Source organism: Trachinotus anak, unplaced genomic scaffold (assembly GCF_046630095.1).
Source record: "Trachinotus anak isolate AG129_WGS33_773 ecotype Australia unplaced genomic scaffold, CSIRO_AGI_Tana_v1 ptg000010l, whole genome shotgun sequence".
NCBI lineage: Eukaryota > Metazoa > Chordata > Actinopteri > Carangiformes > Carangidae > Trachinotus > Trachinotus anak.
This window is the reverse complement of record NW_027273861.1, coordinates 16,483,098-16,508,035: the sequence shown is the minus strand read 5'-3', so window position 1 is coordinate 16,508,035 and position 24,938 is coordinate 16,483,098. Positions and strand designations below refer to the sequence as shown.

The following is a 24,938-nucleotide window of genomic DNA, read 5'->3' as shown; positions in this document are numbered from 1 at the left end:
TTTTCCTTTACTCTCTTTATTTAATAACTTTGTACTGTTTTCCAATAAGCTCTGCAAAATCTGCACTTTTAACGTCCCTATTATACAATCACAATTCTCTCCTTTTTTTTTTGGACAACGACAAATGTTCCCATAAAATATCCCATTAGTCTTCTTCTTCATTTCTACATCTGTTGTTCTACACGGAGGCATGTCAGCTATGGCAGAGCACATTTTTCCTTTATCTCCTCTCTCAATCACAGCATAGCTAATATTTATCCTTTTGCCTCTGTTTTCGATGACCTCCATGCTTTGAGAAATTCCTAACATGACCGTGTCCGACCTCTGCAGCGGCTGTGTTATTCTTGAGCTGTTCTGCTAGTGACCGGGGTCTCGCTGGGAACTGTCACTGTGACGGATGCCAAGTGCTGGGCTGCGGGCAAGCTCTGACCTTTGCCAGCTTTGGGTACACAAGCTGCCAACTAACGGACAGAACGTGTACCAGCGCAAACAAAAAGATGGAAAAAAAAAAAAGAAAAATATATATCCACAGAAAAGTAGCCGTTGACATTAAATTCATAAAAGTAAAAGCAGTTTAATGCTTGTTTATTTCATTTGCTGAACCCTTGCTCTCGCTAAGTTGCAGTTAAGACCTTTACTTTATGTTTTGTTATTCTTTTGAGTGATTCTTCTCCATGTTACAATAAATCATTTTACTTTCTTTTGTACATCAGCTGCTCTTAGACCAGATAGCCTGAGCAGACAGACATGATGTGAGTTGTCTAAAGTGAGTCTTTTCACCTGCTGTGTGTGGTGATGGTGGAGTGCTGCTTGTGGGCTCCCCTTGTAGTGAGAACAAAGATGGCTGTCCCATGTTGATACATGACTACTTTCCCTTTTCTGTCTATGTAATCTTTTCCTCATCTCTGTCCTTTTCTTTCCCCTCGGCACATTCAACCTATTAGTTGCTAGAAAACCTGTAAGTGTTGTAGCTTGCCCGTTTGTGGCTTCATACTTGTGGACATCTACTTTTGCCCGGTGTGTTGTGATGGTGATTACTGTTTCAGTTTTTTTTTTTTTCTTAATGTTGTTTGGGATCTTTTTCATGGCTTTGTCACATTTGTGGCAAACTAAAAAGCATAATGTGCTTTGCTTTTCTTAAAGCAAATTTTAAAAGGGAAAGTAAAAATGTATGTTAGAAAGTAAAATGGTTTCTCATTGCAAATAATGCATGCCTGTATATTGTATGTTAAGGATTGTGCCTAACTAATGGACTTATGGCATGGCTTTATTTGACTTGAGTTTTCTATGTGAAACTGCATCCTAAACAGCATTAAACTTTTTGTTTCTTTCATGGTTATCGGTGTTAACTAATGTAAAATCCCCTCACATGTTCCTCTCTTTCCAGGGCACTCACTGAACAATGCGGTGAGGGATACGAGTGCAATGGATACTCTACCGCTAAATGGTAACTTTAATAATAGCTACTCGCTCTGCAATGGGGACTTTGGCGACAGTGTGCAGGTAGTAGACTGCGGCCTCAGTCTGGACGATGCTGCCTTCGAGAAAATGATCATCTCCGAGCTAGTTCACAACAACCTGCGTGCCTGTAACAAAAGCCACCAACAGCAACAGCAGCAGCACCCCAGTTTACATCATCCACCCCACCACCAGCAGCCCCCGCAATACCACCATCACCACCACGTGGAGCGGGCTCCGCCCAAGGTGACGGTGATAGGCGGCAGCAGCAGTGAAGACGACGCTATCGTGGCTGATGCCTCGTCTTTGGTGCATATGGGTGACACTGTGGGCCTCGAGCTGCACCATCAGCAGGAGCTGGAGGCACCGCTCATCCCCCAGCGGACTCACTCCCTTCTGTACGCTCCCCAGAAGAAGGTGAGGACCGATGGGGGAGTTGATACCTTTGTCAGCCAGCTGACACCCACCAACCCTGACGATAGTCTGCAGTCCCCAAACAGAGACTCCTTGTACACTAGTATGCCTAATCTTAGGGACTCACCATACCCAGAGAGCAGCCCCGATGTGGTGGAGGACCTGTCCCCTTCAAAGAGGAGTGAGAATGAGGACGTTTACTACAAGAGCATGCCTAACTTAGGGGGTAGCCAGCAGCTTCAAGCCTATTACCAGATAGGCCGAGGGAGCAGTGATGGTTACATTATACCTATCAATAAAGAGGGCAGCATCCCTGAGGGTGATGTACGGGAAGGACAGATGCAGTTAGTGACAAGCCTTTAAATGTATTTAAATCCTCCCCAAACCTCTTCCTGCCCTTTTGCAGCCCTTACCTCTTGGAGGACACACGAGGGAAGGGATGAGAAGTTTGTTTTATGTTTGAAGCGATTCTGGAAGCCCCGTCATACACACTAGCCATTTACAAAGCTCCGCTACCCCATCTGCATTGCCATCTCCTTTACTCCAAACATACCACTCCTCCTATCTTCCCTGCAGACCAACAGACTTGGTGCACAGTGATGGCAGTGCAAAGTTATAATGAGACTGTACATAAAATGCAGAGTCAAATTTCAATTTTAAGAGACAAGCCAACTATGTATTTAAATGTGCTGCTGCTGTTGGATAATTGAGAAAAATTTAAGGTACGAAAAAAAAAAAAAAGACAAAAAAAAGAAAGAATAATTACCGGCTACATCAGATCAGCAATTTCCCGGTCTAAAGGTTGTACATACACTCCCAAACATCCTCGTTGAAGCCTGTTTTTTTTGTTTGTTTGTTTGTTTTTTTGTTTTTTGTTTTTTTGATTTCTGTTCTTGTAAACAAAACAACAGCCCTGGCCCAGGACATGGACAATGTTTGTAAAATGTTCCTGATCAGACTGTCAGAGAAGGAATATAAGGTTCTGGTCGCCCAGAGTCGTTCTCCATCACCATGAAGTTTGGATTGTATAACCACTAGCAATCAAGCCCCTGGCCTTATATTTTCTCAACTGTACATTGAACTGTTGTCAAGAAAAATGGCTAAAATATATATTTTGTTGTATTGCTAGTGTAAAATAAAAATTCATGGGAAACCGTAAATATGAAGAAACCTTTTAATTGCAAAATTTTACGTTTGAGAGACTATTGTGTAGAAGTTGCACATATGTTATACAGTGTGTTTATGGTTCCAACACTTCATCCATGGTAGTATGTTTGAACGTAACAGCTTATGAAAAGAAAGGAGGATTCAACAAATTACAAAGATGCATTATCACTTTTTCCACTTGTGAACAGTGTTTTTTGCTTAATGAGTTCCATCGATGCCGCCCATTGCAATATGTTCATTCAGCATTACTTTAGTAGAATGGGAATGCAAAAAGCCCAGTTAAAGTGATGTATGCATTGCACAGTTTTTTTGTGTAAATCTGAATGAAGTAGATCTTTTTAAGTGATGGGCAAGCGCAACTGGATTGAAACCAACTTTTAACAATAAAGTTTCTATCATAAATGTAGTTCTTCCGCGTGGGTTTGGACATTTTATTTATTAAAATCTTTCCAAAAGATAAGTGGGAAATGTGTGAATATTTTCCAGCACTGGTATACATGCTGTACTGTAGCTCATGTTTTTTATGTAAACATGTTACCAAGGGGCTCATCACTTAAGACTGATGTAAAGTTCAACACTTGTTTAACAAATAAAATAAATGTGAGATTTTTTGTCAAATGCCAGTTGCTTTTTAATGTTTTCTGTTTTTGGTACTATTTGAGAAAACAGGTTTAATTATTTTGCTATTGACAAAACACACTTTTGACTCAGGTTATAAGAAAGTCCCGAGCACCTTGAAAGGTAAATGGTGGATTTGTTTTCCAGGGGATTTGTTTGCTTTTTGTTCTGCTTTTCTTCAGTCGCTGCAGAGTAGAGAGAGCTCATTTCACCATATGTGTTAGAGAAGCCAAATCTTTCCATGTGATTCAAAGATGAGAAACTCAGGTAGGAAATCTGCATTGTAAATGTTCCTCTGTGTGGTTGTAACACTAATAAAGGTTCAAAATGACACTGGTTCACAGCATTGTCCACTTAGTATATTATTGAATGAGCACTAGTCCTGGCACCATTAAGAAGCCTGGCACGACAGAAATCTTGTAAGATGTTGGCTTTAATGCTGTGTGGGAGTGGAAACGTGTCCATGGGCCTAACAAGAGGTCAATGTTACACTTGGTTGCGGTTCTAGAAATATATTACATATAATATGTCCGAGTATGACACATATTTGCTCTAATTAATGTCTGCGGCTGCTGAAGCCCACAGCCAGTTCCTGTGCGGTTTATGCCTCAGGTGACGCTAATTTATGAAGCTTTTTAATATAAAATCCAGTTGAGGCAGAGTGACAGCTCTCAGCAGGGTAGCTGGAAATTGCACTGTTTACCATTTGGCATTGAAGGAAATGACTCAGTGCAAAAATGCACTTTATGTCAGAGCCAGTACACAGAATGCTGTGTGGGCTGCCTGTTGTTTTGACTTTCAACAATTATGTGACATTTTGTGCAATTATCTGAAGCTACAAATTGTCATAGAAGAATTACGTTTCTTTTTTTTGTGATCGCTTGTACAGACCCCTTGAATGTCAGTTAGGAATCAAGTGTTGAGGTGATTGTTAACTATGGAAATGGCAGACATAATGACGTACATGATAATGAGGAGGGAAAAAAATTGTATTGTGAAAATTGTATCTTCATCCTGCATTGTAAATGTGGCCGAAAAGTTTGATTACACAATGCGCAAAGAATCCTTTTTAGAAAATGGCATATATTATAACAGTCCGTACTGTAAACTTTAACAAAGGTAATTAAAAATAGACAATCCATGTTATCAAATAACCCACACACAGGAGAAACACGAACCTTTTTGTGCACAAAATTGCTGTGTTAAACTTGAACATTTCCAGTGCAGTAAACACTAAAATCACTCTTGGAGCCACCTCTTAGCAGCTTCTTCTGTTTATCTGAAATGAAAAATACATCTCTTCAATGCATCATTCTTGACCGCATTTCTTACATTTCTATGGCAAAAGTCAGTAATCACTCTCCTCAGCAGACAAACAAATAATTGCCAACCTTTTCCTCACCCCTCTCTCCAACTGCTGTTTGTTTATCCTAACACAGTGACCTTAGACTCAGATAAACTTGGCAGGTAAGCAGGTTTATTTTCATTATTAAGGGCAGGGAAATGTGATCTTGGATTGGCTGTTTGTCTGTAAAAGGGAATGTGGACTCGACACCCTCTAGCTTTGCGTGTGGCCCTCTCACCATGCAAGAGCTTCTCTAATTCTCCATCTTTTGCTCAGGGAGACACTCGCCCTTTGTCAAACACTGATTCAGAAGTAGGCCAGGAGCTGAGGGGCTGAGAGCTCGGACGCCCCCACAGAGGAGCAAGTCAGTCCCTGGAAACAGAGGTAGAGAATACTGTCAGCAGAATCAGGGTGAAACTGCTAAAGACAGATGTGTTTTTGACGAAACAGAGGCATGAGACTAATGTGTGACCAAACATGGAAATTTGTGATTGTCAAGTCAGAAGTAAGTTTCACAGTCCAAGGAATTTCCGTAGGATATGATGCAATAGAATGCAATGAAAGAGATTTTCCTGTTGATGAAATATTTTACGTCTGTTTTCCAAATCCCAACATGCACTCAATGTCTTCCAATGATTCTGTGTCCTCTCAGGGAGACAGGAAACAGTGAGGGTTTTCTTAAAAGCATTTGGCATTTTGGTCCCACAGAGACTGGAAAAATATTTAATTAACGAATCATCTGTTTAGGATCAACTGTGACAAGCGTCATCAACCTAAAATTAAATAATAATTGCATGCTTATTTTAATAAATATTTAAATTAAATATCATCATCACTTCTACAACTTTTTAAGTCAACATTCCCACATTTATAAACAAAAAAATTAGTGTTTATACAAATTTTGTAAGGCTCAAACCCAAATCATTCAGTATTTTGTTCAAATATGTGGCGTGTTCTTCCAAGTCTACATTCATGTGTTTGTTGAAAGTTCAGTTTAAGAAGTTCTGTTTCAAACCCTCGGGGATTTCTCTGAGGTTATCAATAGCGGCTGCAATAACTTCTGTGGCAGTAAGTCCTGTGAACGGAAAACACAGTGCCAATTATAGATGCCATCAACGTGGATGAAAGTGTTTTGTGTACAAGCAAAGGAAAACCTCTCAAGCCGCAAACAGTAACTGGCAGTGCAAAAGTAACTTCCCAAACTCTTGAAGTCAAAGGGGACCCTTTAACTGCTCACTCTTTTCTTCCCCCAGCCTCTTTTGTCCTGTCCCCAACTTCAAATATGCAGATTTGTGGCCCATGGGCGACTTAGATCCGGTCCCGTCGAGGTGAAAAATCCAATTAACCTGCAGCTCCAGCTGCCTTCGTTATAATCCCCTCCCATAATTATGAAATTACCAGATGCAGGATTTCAAATGAAAAAAGGATGAGAGCGACTGGCTCAGAAAAAAAGATGAAATAAACTATTCCCTGCCAGTATACAGAGTTCCATTTACCTCAAGGGGGAACAGCTAATTCCTATGACTGGGTTTGAAGGTGAGACCTGCAAAAGCCCTTGTAATCAGAATAAGAAATATCCTAACAAAAATATGAGGATAGTTGGCTCTTGAAATAGTTATTGAGTTAAATGAATAGATCTTTACATGTTAAGCATTTAGACTTTTTAAGTGACAGTATAAATAGACCAAATAAGTCTAAACTAATCTCTGTTGGTTTCTATAGATGCCTACCTTTGGAGGATTTTCAGTACAATTAAAACCTTTTACTTGAGAGGTCAAGGTGAATTTAAAAAAGAAAAACATCTACATGTTTAAGTTCCTGTCTGAACTCTTAAGGGTGTTTAAACTATGAGCAGCAGTGAGGTATAGTGTGGCAATGTATGTAATTTCTTTAATGCATTTAAAGCATTTAAACAGTGCAGAAGGAAATATGTACATTGATACGTTATTTGTTTGTGCATTTAAAAGTAATTATGACTTTGTTGCTCCAACCTTTCCGTTTCAAGACTGAGAAAAATAAACTATACCCTTGTAAAACTGCACACATCACATGGGGATGTCATCCATTCATCCCCAGACTTTTATATTTTTCAAAGAGTTGTGGTGTCTTGCCCTAAGCACAGACCGTTTCATCTCAGTACTCAATGAGATTTCAGCTGTAGGCTCTCTAAATATTAAAACCACGAGCTGCTGTAGCACATAAAACAAAAGTCATTGATTTCTCTACTGTTAATTCAGGTGTTGGTTTCCTCCAAACAGGAAAATAAACAATTTCAATCATCCTGTACAATGGACACATTTTCATCTTGTGGGCAGTTGAGCTACACAATAATGTGATAATGTGTGACTGCTGTGTCCAACAGGAATGAAAGAAATTATATTTAGATCATTTACAGACCTGCACAAATAATCAAATGATAAGTCAAAGTTACCTTTCTGTCTAATATTATTCACTGATGCATAGGAATATTTACGATTATAATAATTAAAAATATTGCTGGTTATAATATTAATATAGTACATGCAGTAGGCCTACATTACAGAAAGTATAACACATGCTTATGAGAGTTTATGAGATGCACATTGTTTCTAAGTAAACAGGGACACTGCTTTCTTTTCTTCTCGTGTTCAGTTCCTTTGCTGCAGAGAGACTCCATCTCATCAGTAAATCTAACATTCCTCTGATAAACTCATTGGCACTCGCCGGAGGGAAGCCTCAAGCAATAAGTACGGGCTCTCCTGCCGTGCACAAGCTTCTGCAGACCAATATAGATAACTCCCACTCACACTTCTCCTACTGTATGCTGAGACTCACGCAAGCTAATCCGTTATACGGCTGTACTCACGCATCTACATCTACATTCATCATTCAGTGAGAAGAGAAGGAACATGAAACAACTTAATGGCCGCTCACCCCCTACTTTGCTTCTTAAGGGTAACAACTTCCATTTGTACTCGCAAAGCACTGTTGTTATTGTAATAAGCAGGTTCAAAGATGAGAAAAAACAGATTAACTCTCAAAGTGGAGAGGGCCAGCAACTATCAACATCTGAACAAAATCTGTCACAACACATCCAGAATCTTTGCACAACTTTTTTTTTTTTTTTTTTTTTTTTTTAACCTTTCCTCATGTTACCGTGCCAGCTGTGGGATGGGTGAGATGTAAGATGGCCTGTCCTGTAACATAGCTTCGCTAATAAGCGTGCATCCATCAGCAGCCATTTGTCTTATCAGTAACTGTGAACAAAATACTAAACCTTCCTGATCTCTCAGAACACTGTAAGCCTTCAAAAGAGTAAGTAACAGCAGGTACTGACCTCCGACAGCTGTTCACCACAAAACCAGCTTCAGTTTGTTCTTGGAAATTAAGGAAAAAGTCCCAATTTGAAGGTCACTTTCTGATTTTAATGCATCAAGGAAACTCTTCAGATCCTCCCTGATCTCTGCAGTAGATTATGATTTAGCCATGTTAAAGAGAAGATTTTTTTTTAAAGTTGGCCTGTTTTATTTCTATGAAGAACATAAAAATAACTGCATGCTAGTATAATGTAAGAGTGATGAAAACTTTTAAATGAATATGTCAGTTTGTAAACTCTGATTTTTAATGCTACACACACACACACACACACACATATATATATATGTATATATATATATATATACATACATACATATATACATGTATAAATGATATGCACCACATTTTCTATTTAAATGATAAGGCATGAATGTCTATTGATTGTACTTTGGCCACTTTTCATCAAAACACCTTGCCTGGGAACCACAGTCACTCTCAGTGGAAAATAAATGGGATCCATAAAGCAGCCCCAGTACTGTGTTTATAATTGATAAGTAGAGGGAAAACAGTTGTAACCTTGAGTATAGGTGTGCATCGCAACTGAATATTGACTCTGAGTTTCCTTGCTGGTGGCAAAGGTGCAAGGAGACTATGAAAACAAGATATAAAATATATTATGAATGTCTCAGTCGGACTGTAGTATCTCATTAAGATTCAGAAGGGCTTTTGCAGAGGAACCTTGTCATGCTAATCCTGGCCAAGTGGTCCCACAGGGTCCACGCAACTGTGAGCTAGCATACATCTTGAAGAACATTTCTTATCTGTGATCTCTGTCATATTACTTCCAATGCCTTTGTGTTGTCATTGTCCTATTTGTATAGTAGTTTGTCTTAGTCGAATAACTAGTTAAGGCACTGAAATGCACAGCTTGCTCCACTCCTCTTCTCATTTAAAACACAGGCACATATTCTTATTCTCATTACAAATTAGTACCGATTCCACAAGAAATTACAAACACCTCTTCTTGCTTTATGAAATGATTTGAGTTCAGGTCACTTGTTGTATTAATGAATAATCATCTAGTCCAGACCCAAAACAATGAAACATAAACCCATCTGAGAAAGAGGAAAAGAAGGAAGAATATACAGTAAGCTGTATAATTTAATGCCTACTGAACCGGCAGGTCAGTTTCAATATAGCCTGAGTGAAGTGTTGTGAGATCTAATCTGATTTCATTTTATTAAAATGAGAATGCATTTCAAGGAATCAATTGCACTTTCCTCATTCAAAGCAACAGTTTATTTCACCCACGGCCAGGAGTACCAGCACGCATCACTGCTTTATTGGCTGACTACTATATCAGTAAATGCACATTAGATTGAAGGTAACCACGATGGAAAAATAAAAACACAGCTTTATATAAGGTTTGAATGTTAATCGGATATGACTACAAATAAATTGTATCCTGCACTTTGAACCAAACCTGAAATGAATCCATGGGTCTTCCAAAGTATGATTATCAGCACAGTGTCTGTATCGTACATACCCTTTTAGAAGTCGTTGGATGGTGCTACAGCAGAGTATGACAAGCGCAGCCCCATTATTTCATTCCTATCCTGATATCTATCCACAGTAAATTTCTTCGCTGATGAAATTACTGGCATGACCTTTAAAGCTTCCTCTTTAAACTTTTTATGTCTGATGTCTTACAAATGACAATAAGATGTCTTGCCAGTCATGTAAATTACATCTCAGATTCAATGGATCACGTTGCAGATAGGAAGGGAGGAAAGCATTATGTTGACTGAAAAAGGGAGGACGTGCAATTAATGATATCTGAGCTGGGGTTTCATATCTCCAACAATCAAAATAGATTTAAATGATCAGATAGTTTAATGTCAGGCATGCTTCCGCCTTGCAAACCATTTCTCTGTTAATACAGAAGGGTAAATTGCTCTGAGCTTATTTGCGATAATCGTAGTATTGACACTGAGAGCAATGAATGGTGCCTATTATATGTTCTAGCAGAAGCCCTGGAAATAGACTTTTAATTTGAATGTATTTCAATAACATTGAGTTTAATGGATTACGGTCGCACTGCCGCCTGATTGATTAGTTTCACCCTTTATGTACAGCGCATGTCTGGCCGCCACTGTGGATGTCCGAACTGGGATAGCATTTTAACGACTGTAGCTTGACTTTTCAATTTAATGTATAAGCCTACAGTGCAGTGTTTTTATTATAGTAAATGCTCATTGTGCTGTTTGTCTTGTGTGGACCTACAATATTTCCTCCCTGCACATGAAGTGTTCAAATGCATTAAAGCAGAGCCAGGGGGATCCCAACAGATGTTGAATGGCTGTTATTGTCTTCAGTACATCGGGGACTTTTCAGCTTGAAGGTGATATCAAGTAGGAACCACATTACGACTCACTTCGATGTTATAGCTTACAGCTGTGGCTGGCAGATCAGTGAAATGAGATCATCTGTGGATATTTGGAAGGATCATAGGGTGGCCTTATTGGCTGGCCACACAAGGTTATGCGCCTTAATTCCAGAGGCAGCTGAGGCCAAAATCCAGATGCTGTCACTGCCCACACTGAACAGTGGCTTGGTATGAAAGACCAAACTGTGCTTTAAATGGGTTCATTTCACAGAACAACTTCCAATCATTCTTGTGCATTAAGTTTGTGGCGTTGCTGATGCCATGTTGAGATTTGTTCTGGGATGGACACAGTGAGCCACTTTCATTTGTATTCAGGGGGCAGCTCCTGTATCTGCAGGGTCTGTCTTTATGTGGCCAGTGTGCCAGTAGCATTGGAAGACAACCAGATGCAGAGAATAATAAGTGGAACCGCAGCTACAGCCAAGGTATCAACATGTGTCATCTGGATAGACGTGTCAATTTGAGAGTGCCACATGCAATGTGTTGTGCCGTGAGCAGCACTCCCTGCATTAATTTCCTGTTGTCTGAGTTCAAAGTGTTTGTCACCCAGTGTCAGTCACATTGCCGGTTTCTCCCTTGGTGCTCAGGGACCTTGCTGTGGTTGCTGGAAATGTTGTTTCTCCTTAACAGTACACTGGGTCACTTGGTCGATAGTGGCACAGGTCAGGGCAGCTGACAGGGGTGCCCACTGTCGCCATTGCATGATAAAATGCTCAGAGCGCTTACAGCCAGAGTCTGAATGCTCCCAGAGAAAGAAAAAGATGCAGAGACACACGAGTGAGGGAGGAGGTAAAAGGTGATTTTGCAGAGAAGTGTGGGCAGAGGCAGACACAGTGAAGTTTAACAGACTTTCTGCTCTGCAGAATTTCTCCCTCTGCTGTGATCAGTACATAATGGCCATGTGAAAGAGCAAGGCTGGAGGACAAACTAGGTTGCTGGACAAAACAAAGGTCCACTTGATTGAAACAGCTCTACAGATTAACCAGACCCTCTGTACATATTTGCTCAGAGGCATTAATCAACAGTGGATAGACTACTCTGAATAATAAGCCAGCTGATTATAAAGCATTGAAACGCTGCTCTTGTTCGTGATTTTGGGCATGAGCTGGTTTACAAGCCACTTATTGGTTGAAAGTGATATAACAACACCAATTGTGAAACACAATAGTAAATCAGTGAGTAATCAGTGTGTTTTATTTACTTTAAATTTTTGCACCTTCCATGAAAACATGACTTGATTAATGGCTTCATTTAGCATCTGCAAGAAATCAGAGACTGCTAAAAAAAAAAAAAAAAAAAGAAAAAAAAAGAAAAAAGATTAAGCTAGAGAACGACATGTTAGTATTTGATTCACTGAATTTTAACTTAATCAACAAATATATCCAAATTGGTGTGCCATTAACTTTGATTTTTTACAAATAAATCTCTTGAGTTTGGTGCTAAATTACATTTCAATGATATTTCAAATCCGAATCAATTTTTTTTCCCAGAACATTTAAGCAGTATCACTGTGCCCTGCAAACTATGATTAGCACTGCATGGCTGATGAAATATGCTAATATTGTATACATGATTTCATGCCTGATATTATTGGACATTCTACCTACTTTTACTATTCAGTCCAATCTTTTTTGAAATATGCTCAACAGTTGACAGTCTATTTCACCTCTACCCAGCAGCTGTCATCACAACTCATTTTATCTTTTAACACCCAGTGTAAGTGGAGTCATAGTGAAAGTAACAAACAGTAAAACAAAAACAAAAAAACACATCAGGCTCAGAACTATTTACTGTACTTGTAAAACACAACATCACAAACCTGCCAACCTACGAAAAAGCAATGACTCATCTATATAATTGGCACTGATTTGTAATCTGACACCTTTCAGTACTAGTTGCTATTTGACAATGAGCATGATAATGAAAAGGTATCATTTTAGCACATCCTGTAATTAACTTCATGAATATATATTGGTTTGTAAGTTTTTCCAGCATCTTAGATTTTCACCTTTGCATCTAATCAACACCCTCAGCAGCAACTCAGTGTTATTAAGCCAAAAAAAACCCCCAACAAACTGCTGACTTATCCTTTCATAGTAACACCATATTCCCCTGCATACAAAAATGACTTTTTCTGACAAGTAAGCCAAATCTCTCAAGATAAAGTTGACGGACTGAGACAGTGTCATTCTCAAAGTTCTTTGATGTCTCATATAGACTGACAATGATCGTTTTAAATCCGCCTCATGGGACTGCAGCACTCGAAGTAATGTCGATAGCGACTAATTGGGGTCATATACTCCATGCTTAATTTCATGAGTCTGCTCAGAGTCAATCTGGAGAATCCATTACATCATTTAGAAAAAGTTGACAGCAGTCAATTAATATTAGAACAACCATGTGGTGTGCTAGCCACTTGTCTGTCTTAAAATGTTTGCAAGTGAAAGTATTAGTAGGGATTAGGAAATTAATCTTGTAACAGTGCAAACAGGTGACAGAGCGTTCCTACAAATCATTCCTGGAAAAATTAAACTGCAGAGCGGATTAAAAGAGAAATTACACATTACAGGCCTAATTCAGTGTTTCAGTGTAATTGCCATGTAACCTTTTTCTGCATGTCTTCCTTTCTTTCTTGTCTGTAATTGTCCTATGATGTAATGTAAATGTATGATGAACATTTACTTCAGACAAAAGGGACAAGTTACCACATTTGTGAATCTGGCTATCCCTGGAGTAAACACAGACACACCCACTCTCACGCACACTCTTTGTGTCATTTTGCGTTTCACTTTGCCACTTTTGGAAAAATGTTCTGGCCAATCATACAAATATATGACGTCCCAACTGGAGAAAACTGATGCAGAGTCTGACTAATACGCCCGTTTCCAGCCTAGGTCAAAACCTAGTATGTAGTTGGACTGGCTGTGATCAAATTCTGATTTTATATTAATTTCATATTAAGTCAGTCAGGGATATTCCAGCTTATAGGGCTGGCCCCACTATTGTGGTCCAGGCAAAAATACTGGCTGGCAAATTTGGCTTTTTTTGTGTGTTTTGTTTGTGAGGATCAATGGGGTTTAGACCAACAGAGCAAGAACATTTTGTGCATAGTGTGCAAAATATTTCGACTTTACATTTTTTTAACATCAAAACTTGAGTTCAGAGCTTCTGATTGAGTGGAAAGTGGAGGTTCTGAGGAATTTTACTGGTTTTCAAATAGAAAATCATGTCAATGTTTTATCTACTCATGTTTACTGGTTCCTAGAACCAGGAGGCTGGAGGCTTGTCTTAGTGCTGAGTGACCTTTCTATGGGTTCTAATTATGTGTTCCTGTTGATTACTCATTGATGGGATTCACCTGTCCTTCACTATATAGGTCATTCAGATGGTTTGTGGCTTTTTGCCTTGAAGAAAGTGAAGTGAGGTGAAACTTTAAATTGTAGACTCAAAGCTAAAAAGACAGCATCAGAGTTATGAATGGACACTTCTCTCCTCCTTCCTAAGATGTCTGTTTGCATGCTGGAACCTTTCTAGAGCAGCTTTGCACTTTCTTTTAGTTCTTTAAAATTTAAAGCTTACTACGGTGCTACTCTGTTTCAAACCCCAGATACAAAGAGTGACCAAAAAAATGTATGCTGTCAGCATCAGTTGACAACCTCGACACTACCCCTTAGACATGGCTATCTCATCAGCCCCAGAAATCTACTCTGGGTCATTCACCCTAGATCTCTGTGTCCAAAACCTCCAGATCTTCCATGATATCTTTGAATCACTGTCTTTCTTATCAAACACCTTTGGCTATGTAGCTACCTTGATACTGTAGCTTCGAGCGAGCTTTTTTTCAGAAACATTGTGTAAACTCACCTCACAAGGTACAGAAGCAAAATCGAAAAGAAAAAAAAGGCCTGAACAACAGCAAGAGTTATTGATGTAATAAAATGCCATTTATACTGTTTAGAGCAGCCATTTAAGGTTGGTATTATTACTCTGAGTGGAGCTGATAATTAGTCTGACATCCAGGCTAATGACACCATTGAGCACACCTTCACAATGTAAACATAAAGTAAACAACCAGATAAGAATATTATTCTGGGTAAGCAGACAGATGAATCCAAATTAAAACTATCCCTGTAAGACTTAAATTAGCATTAACTTAAGTGCTGATGGTTAAAGATATCATACATGAAAACATTTGCGATGGGCCTAACCAATCACAAATAGTGTGCTGTTTTCAAAGAGAAAGTATGACAGAAACATCTGCAAAATGGTAAAGAAAGAATGTAGCAAGTCCTTATAAGTATATTAATAAAAACAGGAGTGTGTGTATGTGAGGCTGTGTTTGGAACCGTCACAGAGCACAGACGAGCGAGGAGGATCAGGTCACCGAGAGCCCACAGAGAAAAGTGAAGAGGGGAAAGGGGGAGACTAATGTGGAAATGGAGTGTCATTGTGTTTCACCTTCATTATCCTGAGTCACCACACGTTCTCACCCGGACTTAGTGTAGTTAACCACCTCAGCTGCTGCGTTGCATAATGACAAAGTGCAGTAAATGGGGAGAAACAGGGTGACACTCGCCTTGGGAGGGAGTGACTGAGTGACTGAGAATATCACCCCTCATCAGTCATTTCGTAGTCTTTTTTATTTCTGCTGTCACTGAAGAAAAAAAAAACCTTTAGTAACTTAAGTTCTTGGAGGTTTTATGTTATTGTTGAAACTCAAGGATTCAAGTTACAGTGTACTTACTGAAATGTTTACTGAAATAATAAAGCAGCACTTTGGTTTGGCCTAAGATCTAAAATTATGAGTGGTTGGGTAACCGAATGTGGCCTCAAATTGTAGGGTCTGAATGGCTTCTGTGAGTGTAAGTTTGCACATTTCCACATTTTCAAAGTGAGATTCCTCTGTGTCCTGTCAAACTCCAGAAACTTAGTGAAATTAGTAAATTGCCTGTAAATGTGACTTTGGATGTCTCAGGTATTGACTGTGATGAACTGGCAGCTGGTCTAAGATATTATCCTGGCTCAGTGTGAATTGTGATGGACGTGCCTTGGAGAAACCCTGAGCACACATAAACAGGTAGAGAAAATGTGTGAATGGAGAGATGCTTGTGGTTTACCTCATGGTATCTGACCCCTTCTCTTCATGACTAATTCATTGAAAAATCCCAACCTGCTTTCACAACAGCTGTTTCACTGCTGTTGTTCTAAGTCGTAAGTATATTTCTGCCTTTGGAGAGTGGACACTGATAGGAAGGCAACATGTTGTAGTTTGAACCCAAAATCTATGGCTAAATGACACAGAAATGGGGTCACCAAGTTAGGGTGTCTAGTAGCTGAGTTGTTAAGATGCATACATCTGCCACTTGCCTGGTCTTGGCCTTATATCAAAGACGTCTATATATTGTGCTGCAGAGGTACAGTTTCTCATTGTGTCTACTGAAGTTAGCATGCTAACCAGCTAGTCCTGGCCTGTCACTCCTCGTAATACCACTTTATACCTCAAGAAGTGATAGTGAGTCACTGTAGCATCCGGTCTGCCCTCAGTCCAACATGAGAGGATGAAGAAGTAGTGCTGCCCAGAGGGCAAGAAACCACATTCAACAGCAAAGGAAAGAAGTGTTCGAAACAGAAGCAGAACAACAGTTAAACTGTTGTTGCTTTCCACTGCTGGAGACGGCTCTTGGTGAGTAAAGGAATGAAGTTTGATGCCCAGCTCGCTAAGTTTCTTCTAGACTGGTCAGTAAACAGCTGTTAATGCTAACATTGGCTACACAGTGCATAGCAGTCTGTACTGAACAGTGCACCAAACCCTTTCACATTAGCACAGCAACAAATTTAAAGTCACCTGCTTGTTGTTAGTTTGACATTCAAGTGAGGCTGTGGAGGCACCTCAGATTAATAGACTTGTGCACAATATCCAATATAAAAGAGTATTAGACTGCAATTTAATTTGAACAGATTAGGTGTTCTCGTTTGAACTTATTTGAAAGAAAAAAAAGTGACAGCCCCGACAGAGAAGCACACATTTCTGTCTAAACCCTGCATTCACTTTTTTGAATAAGTCTTTCATCTGCCAGCAGGCTGTGGTAAACTGATGTGTCAATGTGTCTTTCTGAGTGTATTTGGGAATATGCTGTATATTAAAATGGCATCATTATTACAGTGTGTCACTTTATGACACCAGGATGTTTGAGAAATATGAAGCTGTCACATACCACGGTGCATTTTGTTGACTGACCAATATCAAAATGCTGAAATCTCTTCAGTCACTTTAGGTTGTACATCACCACAAGGCAAGGTAAAGAAGCTTTAAATGACAGGAGAACAATAACAGTTCATATCCATAAAGATACATAAAGAAGGCATGATTGAGATAAATGAATTGGACAATTGACAATTCAAGACTGAAACAAGCAACTATGACAACAATAAAACAGGCATCAAGTCTTTCAGATGACATTGAGGTACAGGCAGACATGTTTAATGATGAGACCCGGCTTTTCCTTTTTGTACACTTATTTATCCTTTTTTTTTTATGGCAAGGGGTTTTATTGCTGCAGCTGTTGTTTTCCATGTCATTTGTATTAAGGAATGAGGAAGCATCGTCTCTCATCACTGAAAACACTGACACCGCTGTGATTTATAATCTCTGTGAATAATTTGCAAAACATTCAATCTCTCCCTCCCTGTATGAGATAGACCATGGTATAAACCTCCTCATTTAAGACGACCCGTGGGATGTTCAGGACAGAATCTCTTTCACTGTGATTGCTGTAGGCAAAAGACACGGTCGGCTGCTCTGGACCTGTTAGACCATTGTCATTAGTTGTTAGCTTTATTTAGAAAAAACCATTCTTTCTTGTGGCAAAGTTATGTTTCCCACAGTTATACACGTGAGCTTCTTTGCTGGCATCGGTGCCATGTATCATGAGACTGTAATTGGAGGAGTATTTCAAAATGACATGGAAATGTTTGTGTGGACAGATATGCAGAGCCTGTCCTCAAGCTGCTGGGTTTGTTTTTCTTTATTTGCGTTGCCGCATAGATAAATCACTTGACACCTTTATAGTTTGTGCTAAGGACTACAGAGAATTGCTTTTTCTGGAGGAATGCAGTACCTGTGTGTACATAACCGCGTGCTGGTCGATTTATCATCAGACAGAAACTTAAGTAATTAGGGCAGTGATAAATCTAATTTTTTAAAAAGGTTCAGGGACAATTGTGCTAGTGAATAGAAGTTCAAACAGTGTTTTGTACAAAGTACAGCAGTATCTACAGGGTGTGAATCCTATTCGTCTTTTGCTCTTTAGCTCTTTTAGATCAAATTTCAGGTGTGGAACTGCCATCGTTAGAAAAGAATTTGCATAGCTCCCAGCTTTATTTTTATTAATATCACATTGATTGTGTCTCTTTAAGTCTCCTTATTGCTAAGGCAAATAAGAGAACATTTTGTTTTCTATACTGAAGCAAGCATATCAGCTCAAGGGTTGTAACAAATGTGTTCTTTTTTCCAACCCTAAATTTTGGAGGCAATTCGTAGATACAACAGTCCTGATCTCCTCTGAGGCGTGCCCCAGATGAAACAAAGCATATACCTCAATAGGTCTCCGTGGGACTGGCTGCTATCTGACTGGCTCTTGGAAGATTGACAAGTGAGCATTATTTTTCACAGGAAAGTGGCAGGCAGTCCCTTATGTGATGTGGAGGCATGTGAAGGGCTGCTCTCTATCTTTTTCACCACGTGTCTTTTTTTTTTTTTTTTTTTAACACCTCTGTTATTCAAACAGGCCTGTGAGCATTTAAATGATCAGAATTCAGCAACATGGCTGTCTGCCCCCGTGCTGTCAAATTTGGACGGATATGTTTCAGCAAGTGAGAGAGGTAGACATGGATGATACACAGACACTACACAAACCCGTACGCAGACATGTGCGTGCGCGCACACATACACACACACACACACACACTTGCCCACAAGTCCAGCGTCACTTCTCCAGACAGGCAAACGCCTCTTGGCATACCCGGCAGTTGAGCCGGGTAGAAAAGTGGAAAAATGTGCTCCTCAGTGGAGATGCAGTCAGTCATGCAGCTGTCCAAAACCAGCAGCTATCTGCTCAGTGAGAGGGGAGAGGGCAAAAGGCCAGAGTCTTTTTATTCAACTTTCACTCATTCGTCAAATATAAAATCTGAAGTGAATAATCTTTTGTCATTCAGTGTTTTACAGGAAATAACTGTACAAAAATAACTCTAACCAGTTTTATGTAGTAACTGTATGCAACAATTTTACCTTTAAAATAACAGTGAATAACAGCTTCAAAATGATTTTGATGGGACACTGACTTGTAATGACACCTCCTTCATTCCCACCCTGCTTCCCCAAACGCCTGTTCTTGCACTATGTAACTTAGGTTAAGTGGGCACGATCTCCTATGAGGGGATTGTCCTATGTAACATGCCAGCACCTATGGGTCTTCAGCTAGCTATAAGAGGAAGCTCGGTATTCTTAGTAGAGACATCATCTCAGAGGTGAAGACACTAGCTCCTAGCATCTACATCGTAGCACACAACTGCTGTGGGTTCAGGTGTTTTCGGTCAACCAGATGAGCCAAATGCTGGCTTGGCATGAGTTGGACAGTGTGACTGCCGGTGTGCGATTGAGCGGCTTTGTCTTCTGTACCATGAGCTGTTAGCTTCGAGGAACGTGTGGCTGCAGAGGCCACTGTTGCCGCTGCTCAGCAGGACTCAAGTTACATAGTCCTGCTTTAATTCCCACTTCAAGATTCATGATATAAATGTTTTGATATAGATATTAGATGCTTTTCTATTGGGATTTATTGGATTGAGGATAGTAGAAAAAAAAGATAGAAACCAAAAGAATTGCATAACATTGTATATTTTGAGGCTATAGAACTCATATACAGTCAAGCTCTGTAAGGACATATGTGATTATACCCAAAATTAGATGGTCAAATGAGTCTTTAAACACAAATGTCCAATTATACACTGCAGCCATATGACACAAGACAACACAAATATGGACATGGATTTTAACTGGTAGCATTTGGATATTGCTAAGCACAGATGTCACTGTCAACACAGACTCATTAAAGCTGATAAGAAAATAAATAAGCTACAGGCAGTCATTGTTATTGACAACACCATAGTGTGCCTCTAGTGAGCCAGAGCTTGCCAATTTCCAGGAAAAAAGCGCAATTTAGTCAGCAAGACTAGATCTGTCTACATGCCTGCCTGCTGGCACTAAGGGGAATATGGCTTCCTCCCGTGCTCTTATCGCTCTTCATTTGAATAAAACATGTTTATGTTACTATGCTAAATAGTGGCATGCTCAGGAACTCATTTTAAGTGATGATGATCTGTCTAGATTTAGAGTAAATGAGAGAGTTGTGTAAAATTAACATTGACAGAGTGCTGGACCACGACAATGGTTCGGCACAAACATGTCACGGCTGCAGCAGCAGGTGTCACCTTTCAGTATTTAAGCATTTTAAGTGATGAGACTAAACAGGGAAATCTGCAAGTATCCCTTTATTTTCAAGTGAATTTAATGAAACTTGGCATGAAAAACAAATTCTGGGAGGCAGGCTCGTGTCAGAAGCAACTGATTTCATTTGCAGAACCAATAAGTCCTGTTTTTTCTCAAGTCAGACAGGGGAACAGAGAGTGCCACAGAGGAGCCAAGAATGACTGCATCTGCCTGCCTGCTCCTATATACATCAGTCTGAACAGAAATGCCTTGTGAAAAGTAGATACGCGCACTGAGTGCTGCACTGCTGCCAGCACTGATCGATCTGGAAACGTTATCGTTTGGGTGATTTATCTGGAGGCGGCTATTTTTGTCTGTATTTTTTAAATTATTATTCTAATACCTTAATGAAATCGTTCATATCTTGCCCAACTGAATTGAATTTTGGCAAATATAACAGTGACCTGAGATAGTAGAGTGCATTTTAGTTCATTAGTAAGTCTTTTTATATTATATCTCATTCATAATAATCACAATTAGCATATTATCTAAAATACTGTCGTGGATTTTAGGTGCAAATCTGATGGAAGGCAGCAGTGCCATGCCTACATTTGCGCCAAATGTGAGCCAGGGCTTAAGCTGCCCCTGTCACCTGGACAGGATGTTAATAAACTGCCACAGAGCAATCTCTCATATCTAGATGTGAAGCTTTTGCTGGTCAGCAGAACATGCATCTGCTTAGGCCAAGAGATGTCAGAACCTTCCTTCCTTGCCCCTTGCAAACACACTGGAAAAAAATTGACATATTGGTCACAAATAGTTTCATCTGCCGGGGAAATCCAATATCCCCAGGATATCTCTGGGAATCATCCGTTTCACCGTGTGCACAGGATTCTGAAGAGACCTTAGAGTCCCGAAGCAGGATATATGAGCATTATGCACTATGACACACAACATTGACATTCTGAAAACAGCCTGGTCTTTGGATTTTCACAGTGGTGAAATTGAACAAATCAAATACACTGTATCTAGACAGTGATCTAAATCCTCAGAGCCCTTGTCAAACTATTTGGATATAAGATGCATCACTAACTTTCTGTAGAAGTGCCTCCACATGTCATGCTGTTGACTTTGACCCTATTGAAACTGTCTAAAGGGATAGAGTTTCATGTGGTGGAAAAGTTCAATTTTGTGGGTGAATTGTGTTCCCTCCTTTAGTTTGGAAGTTGAAATCATTCCATGTTAATGGCTCTGTATTTGTTAGACTTAAATAAACAAGGAATACATTTCCTTGTGTAAGCTTAATGCAACCAAGTGTTCAGTTTCAGATCCATCGTAATGATTTTTGGCACGGTTGAGGGTAGAGAACAGCTGTAGTCTCCCCCTGTGCCCAACTAGGAGGCAAAGTATGTGTTAGGGAAATATATGAAAAACACGAAGGATCCTTTCACTGCTGGCTGGCAAAAAATGTCCTTCACAGAGCCTAATTCACAGATAGCCCACAAAGGAAGGTCTGACATGACTAATCTCCTAATTCTCTGACAAATAGATAATGTGTGACACATAGAGGAAGACAGAGGACAGACTGTAAAGGCATTCCACTAGCTTTAGTGTTATAGATGAGAACTATAATTGTCCTTTTTCTTCTGAAGCGAAAGGCTAAATGTCATCCAAGGCCACACCAGTCTATCCGAGAGGCAGCAAAACAGCTTTGGACAAGGCTACCAAGAATAGTTCTGTTCACAGTACACATGCAACTTTACGTGCAACACTGAGGGAAGCAGCAGCAGCAGCAGCTGCGATGAGATGGCTAAATTTGGGAAAAGCAGCAAAGAGCTCAATCCATAAAAAAAGTGTTGTTTTTCTGCTCTTTATTCAAGACTCTCAAGACTGCACACTTCCTTGTTAGAAGAAGATCAAAGACCTCATGCTAATTAATAATGTGTTCAGGGGTCTACTTTACCTGGATGAAAGGCGTGATGATTAGGAATTATCCTTGTTTCATGTGGTGGAGGGATGGAGGTACAATCAAAACATGTTGCGCAGTTGTGTTTACTGGTAGCTTATTTTACTGTGTTTTAAAATAAGCCGTTTGAAGGTAAAAAGTAGACCTGTGTTTAAAATTGTCGTGTCACAAGTTAAATATCGCTGAGACATGCTTCTTTTAATTCAAGTGTCTGAAGTTACAGTTACAAGCTTGTAGTTAGAAAGCACTCTGATATAAAATTTATATTTTTTTACCTTTATCTCGGGATGGCAGTGCCAGTTTATTGGCTGGTTGGTCCACCACTTTGTGCCAGACAGAAATATATCAATAACTATGGGATGGATTGAAATGACAGTACTCTCAAAAAATGTACTATGCATACTGTCTGCTTTGAGTATGATTTGTCACTTTTCGAGTGTGAGCACACTCCATACTGAAACTCTACTCAGAGTCAGTGTATAGTATGGATTCCTTTGCATGTACTGAATCTTTCATGGGTGTTGATGGACACAAGCTTTCAGCTACAGGAGATTCTTTCTAACTATCAGCCCACCTTGTCACACTCACACAGAGCTGCTGTATGTACACTGTCAACAAGCGCACACACATAGAGAAAGAAACATAAAAGCTTGCACAGGCTGTGCAGCACGTGACTTTTCCACATGCCATTAAGCCATATGAAAACGTCATTTTACAGAAAAAAATATGCTGTAAGGAGACAGGCATTCATCACCCTAACTGTTATCTTCTGAGCTGCGCACTCATATGCTGTGAGACTATATGGCACAGAAGCAACGGGGAGAAAAAAAAACATCTTCAATTTACAGCTGTGCGTCTCCCCTGCTGGGTTTGCATGTACAGCATCAATCCATTCACAGTAGGAAAATATTACACAGTCAACATGCGTAGAAACAGAGAAACAAACATGCTCCATATAGATATCAGAGATTTCAACCAGTCCCTAATAGAGGCGTGACTCGTTCTCTTTTCTTGCTCTCTCTTTCTTCTCCTCTCTCCATGTCTTTCTCCACATGTGTGATACGTCAAAGTCTTATTTCCATGTCCTGGCGCCACTTATACTCAAGGCAAACACAGAGCAGTATGTGTTGATGATTGTCAGCAGTGGCCATTTATCATCTGTCAAGCTTCTGTCCTCTGAGGAGGTAAATACACCCAGTGAATTATGGTTGTTTTAGTCTGCAGGCGGAATCCCACATGACAGCCAGCAGAAGGCCGTGACAAAATCGTTTATGAGGAAATAGTTTATCATGGCCATGGTAAACATTGTCCATCATACATGAGAAGAGCAATGGAGCTACAACTTTGACGGCCAGAAACTTGGAACGGAGACATTTGGGAGCTGAAGTGGAGGCATGAAAGATGTAATTCAGTGTGACCGGGGGGGGGGGGGGGGACGGACACACACACAATATAATCATCATGTTTTTGTGTCTCATTTGTTCAATGTTGGATCCATCCATGTGTGTGAATATTGGTGTATCTGTCTTGACAATAGGGACGGAGTATGGTAGGGATTATAATTCATATCAGACTCAAAGCTGTGTTTTCCTCGTCAAAGGGAGGACTGTTTGTGCAGCATCAGTGTGCCTGGAGTCTCCACTTTACATGGATCACAGATTTAAGAGACTTTTATTGTCTTAGGTTTTTGATTTTCTGTTCAATTTCTTGTAATTTGTCCAGTGAAGTTCTTGCAGTGGTGGTAGAAGTATTCAAATACTTTCCTCTAAGCAAAAGTACAAATACTACACTGTCAAATGCACTTGTTAGATTTAAGTGTCCCTTATTCAAAAATTTACTTATGTACAATAAAATGCAAAACCTTATGCATGATATTATTTTATATATTTTATTACTACTGTATATGCATTAATGTATAAACAGCATTTTAATTTTGTAGTTGCTCACAGTGGAGATAACTTGAATCACTTTATACAGTATAATGTGAAGTACTTAATCTGTAAAAGTGAATCATATTTTGTATTTAAAATCAAGGTAAATAGAAACTCAAATAAATATATATAAATATATGAATAAATGTAAATATATAAATAAATGTAGTGGAGTAAAAAGTATTAAGAGCATGAAATGGAAATACTCGAGTGTAGACATTCTACAATGAATTGTTAATGCAGTGGATGAAATTAAAGTAAGCATTATTGTTCATGCACACATTTAAAACAAAAAGTACCTTGAGGTTCAAAGTCATGGTGTCATAGTGTGATTTACATTAACACAGCAATGTCTTTCGCTGCCTATATCATGTATAGAAGAGAAATTATTTCCATCTGAGGTTTGTGAAGCAGAGGCCTGAACAATGATCCACTCTGTGTCTTACAGAAGTGTAAGCCACATTCTTTGTGGAAAGTCTTTGAGTAGTTCAGCCAGATGGACAGCATATTGAAAGACAGGGGAGTGGGGGGGGGGGCTGTGCAGTAGGGATAGTTCCACACCTCGTCCAGTGAAGTGGGCCAGTCATTAACAGATCTGACCTCTTTTTCCTGACTGCAAAGGAGAGTTCTGGCTGGAGCTGCATTTCTCTGAAAGCCCTCGGGCGATCCTAGAGAATGCCTCCCCTCCAACATATGGTGAGATGTATGTGCCTGAAAACAGGAAGTTTAAAAAAAAAAAAAAACTTCTCTAAAAGCTAAATGTGTAATGCTGTGGGGTGCAGTTAATGATGACATGTCACACTTATGGCCCA

At 39.6% G+C, this 24,938-nt stretch overlaps 1 protein-coding gene across 26 annotated transcripts in view; it reads left to right on the top strand.

The window, feature by feature from the left end:
- adgrl2a (adhesion G protein-coupled receptor L2a) overlaps positions 1-4,001 on the top strand; it is a 94,954-nt gene extending 90,953 nt beyond the window's left edge. For 12 of the 26 annotated variants that reach the window (XM_071487967.1, XM_071487972.1, XM_071487984.1 and 9 more), the window contains one exon: positions 1,388-4,001. In XM_071487967.1, the coding sequence (XP_071344068.1) occupies positions 1,388-1,451 (64 nt within the window). In that variant the 3' untranslated portion in view covers positions 1,452-4,001. Of the gene's footprint in view, positions 1-713 lie in introns of all 26 variants that reach the window. The other 14 variants (XM_071487971.1, XM_071487970.1, XM_071487980.1 and 11 more) reach the window with 8 other exon arrangements.
- The last annotated feature ends 20,937 nt before the right edge of the window (positions 4,002-24,938 follow it).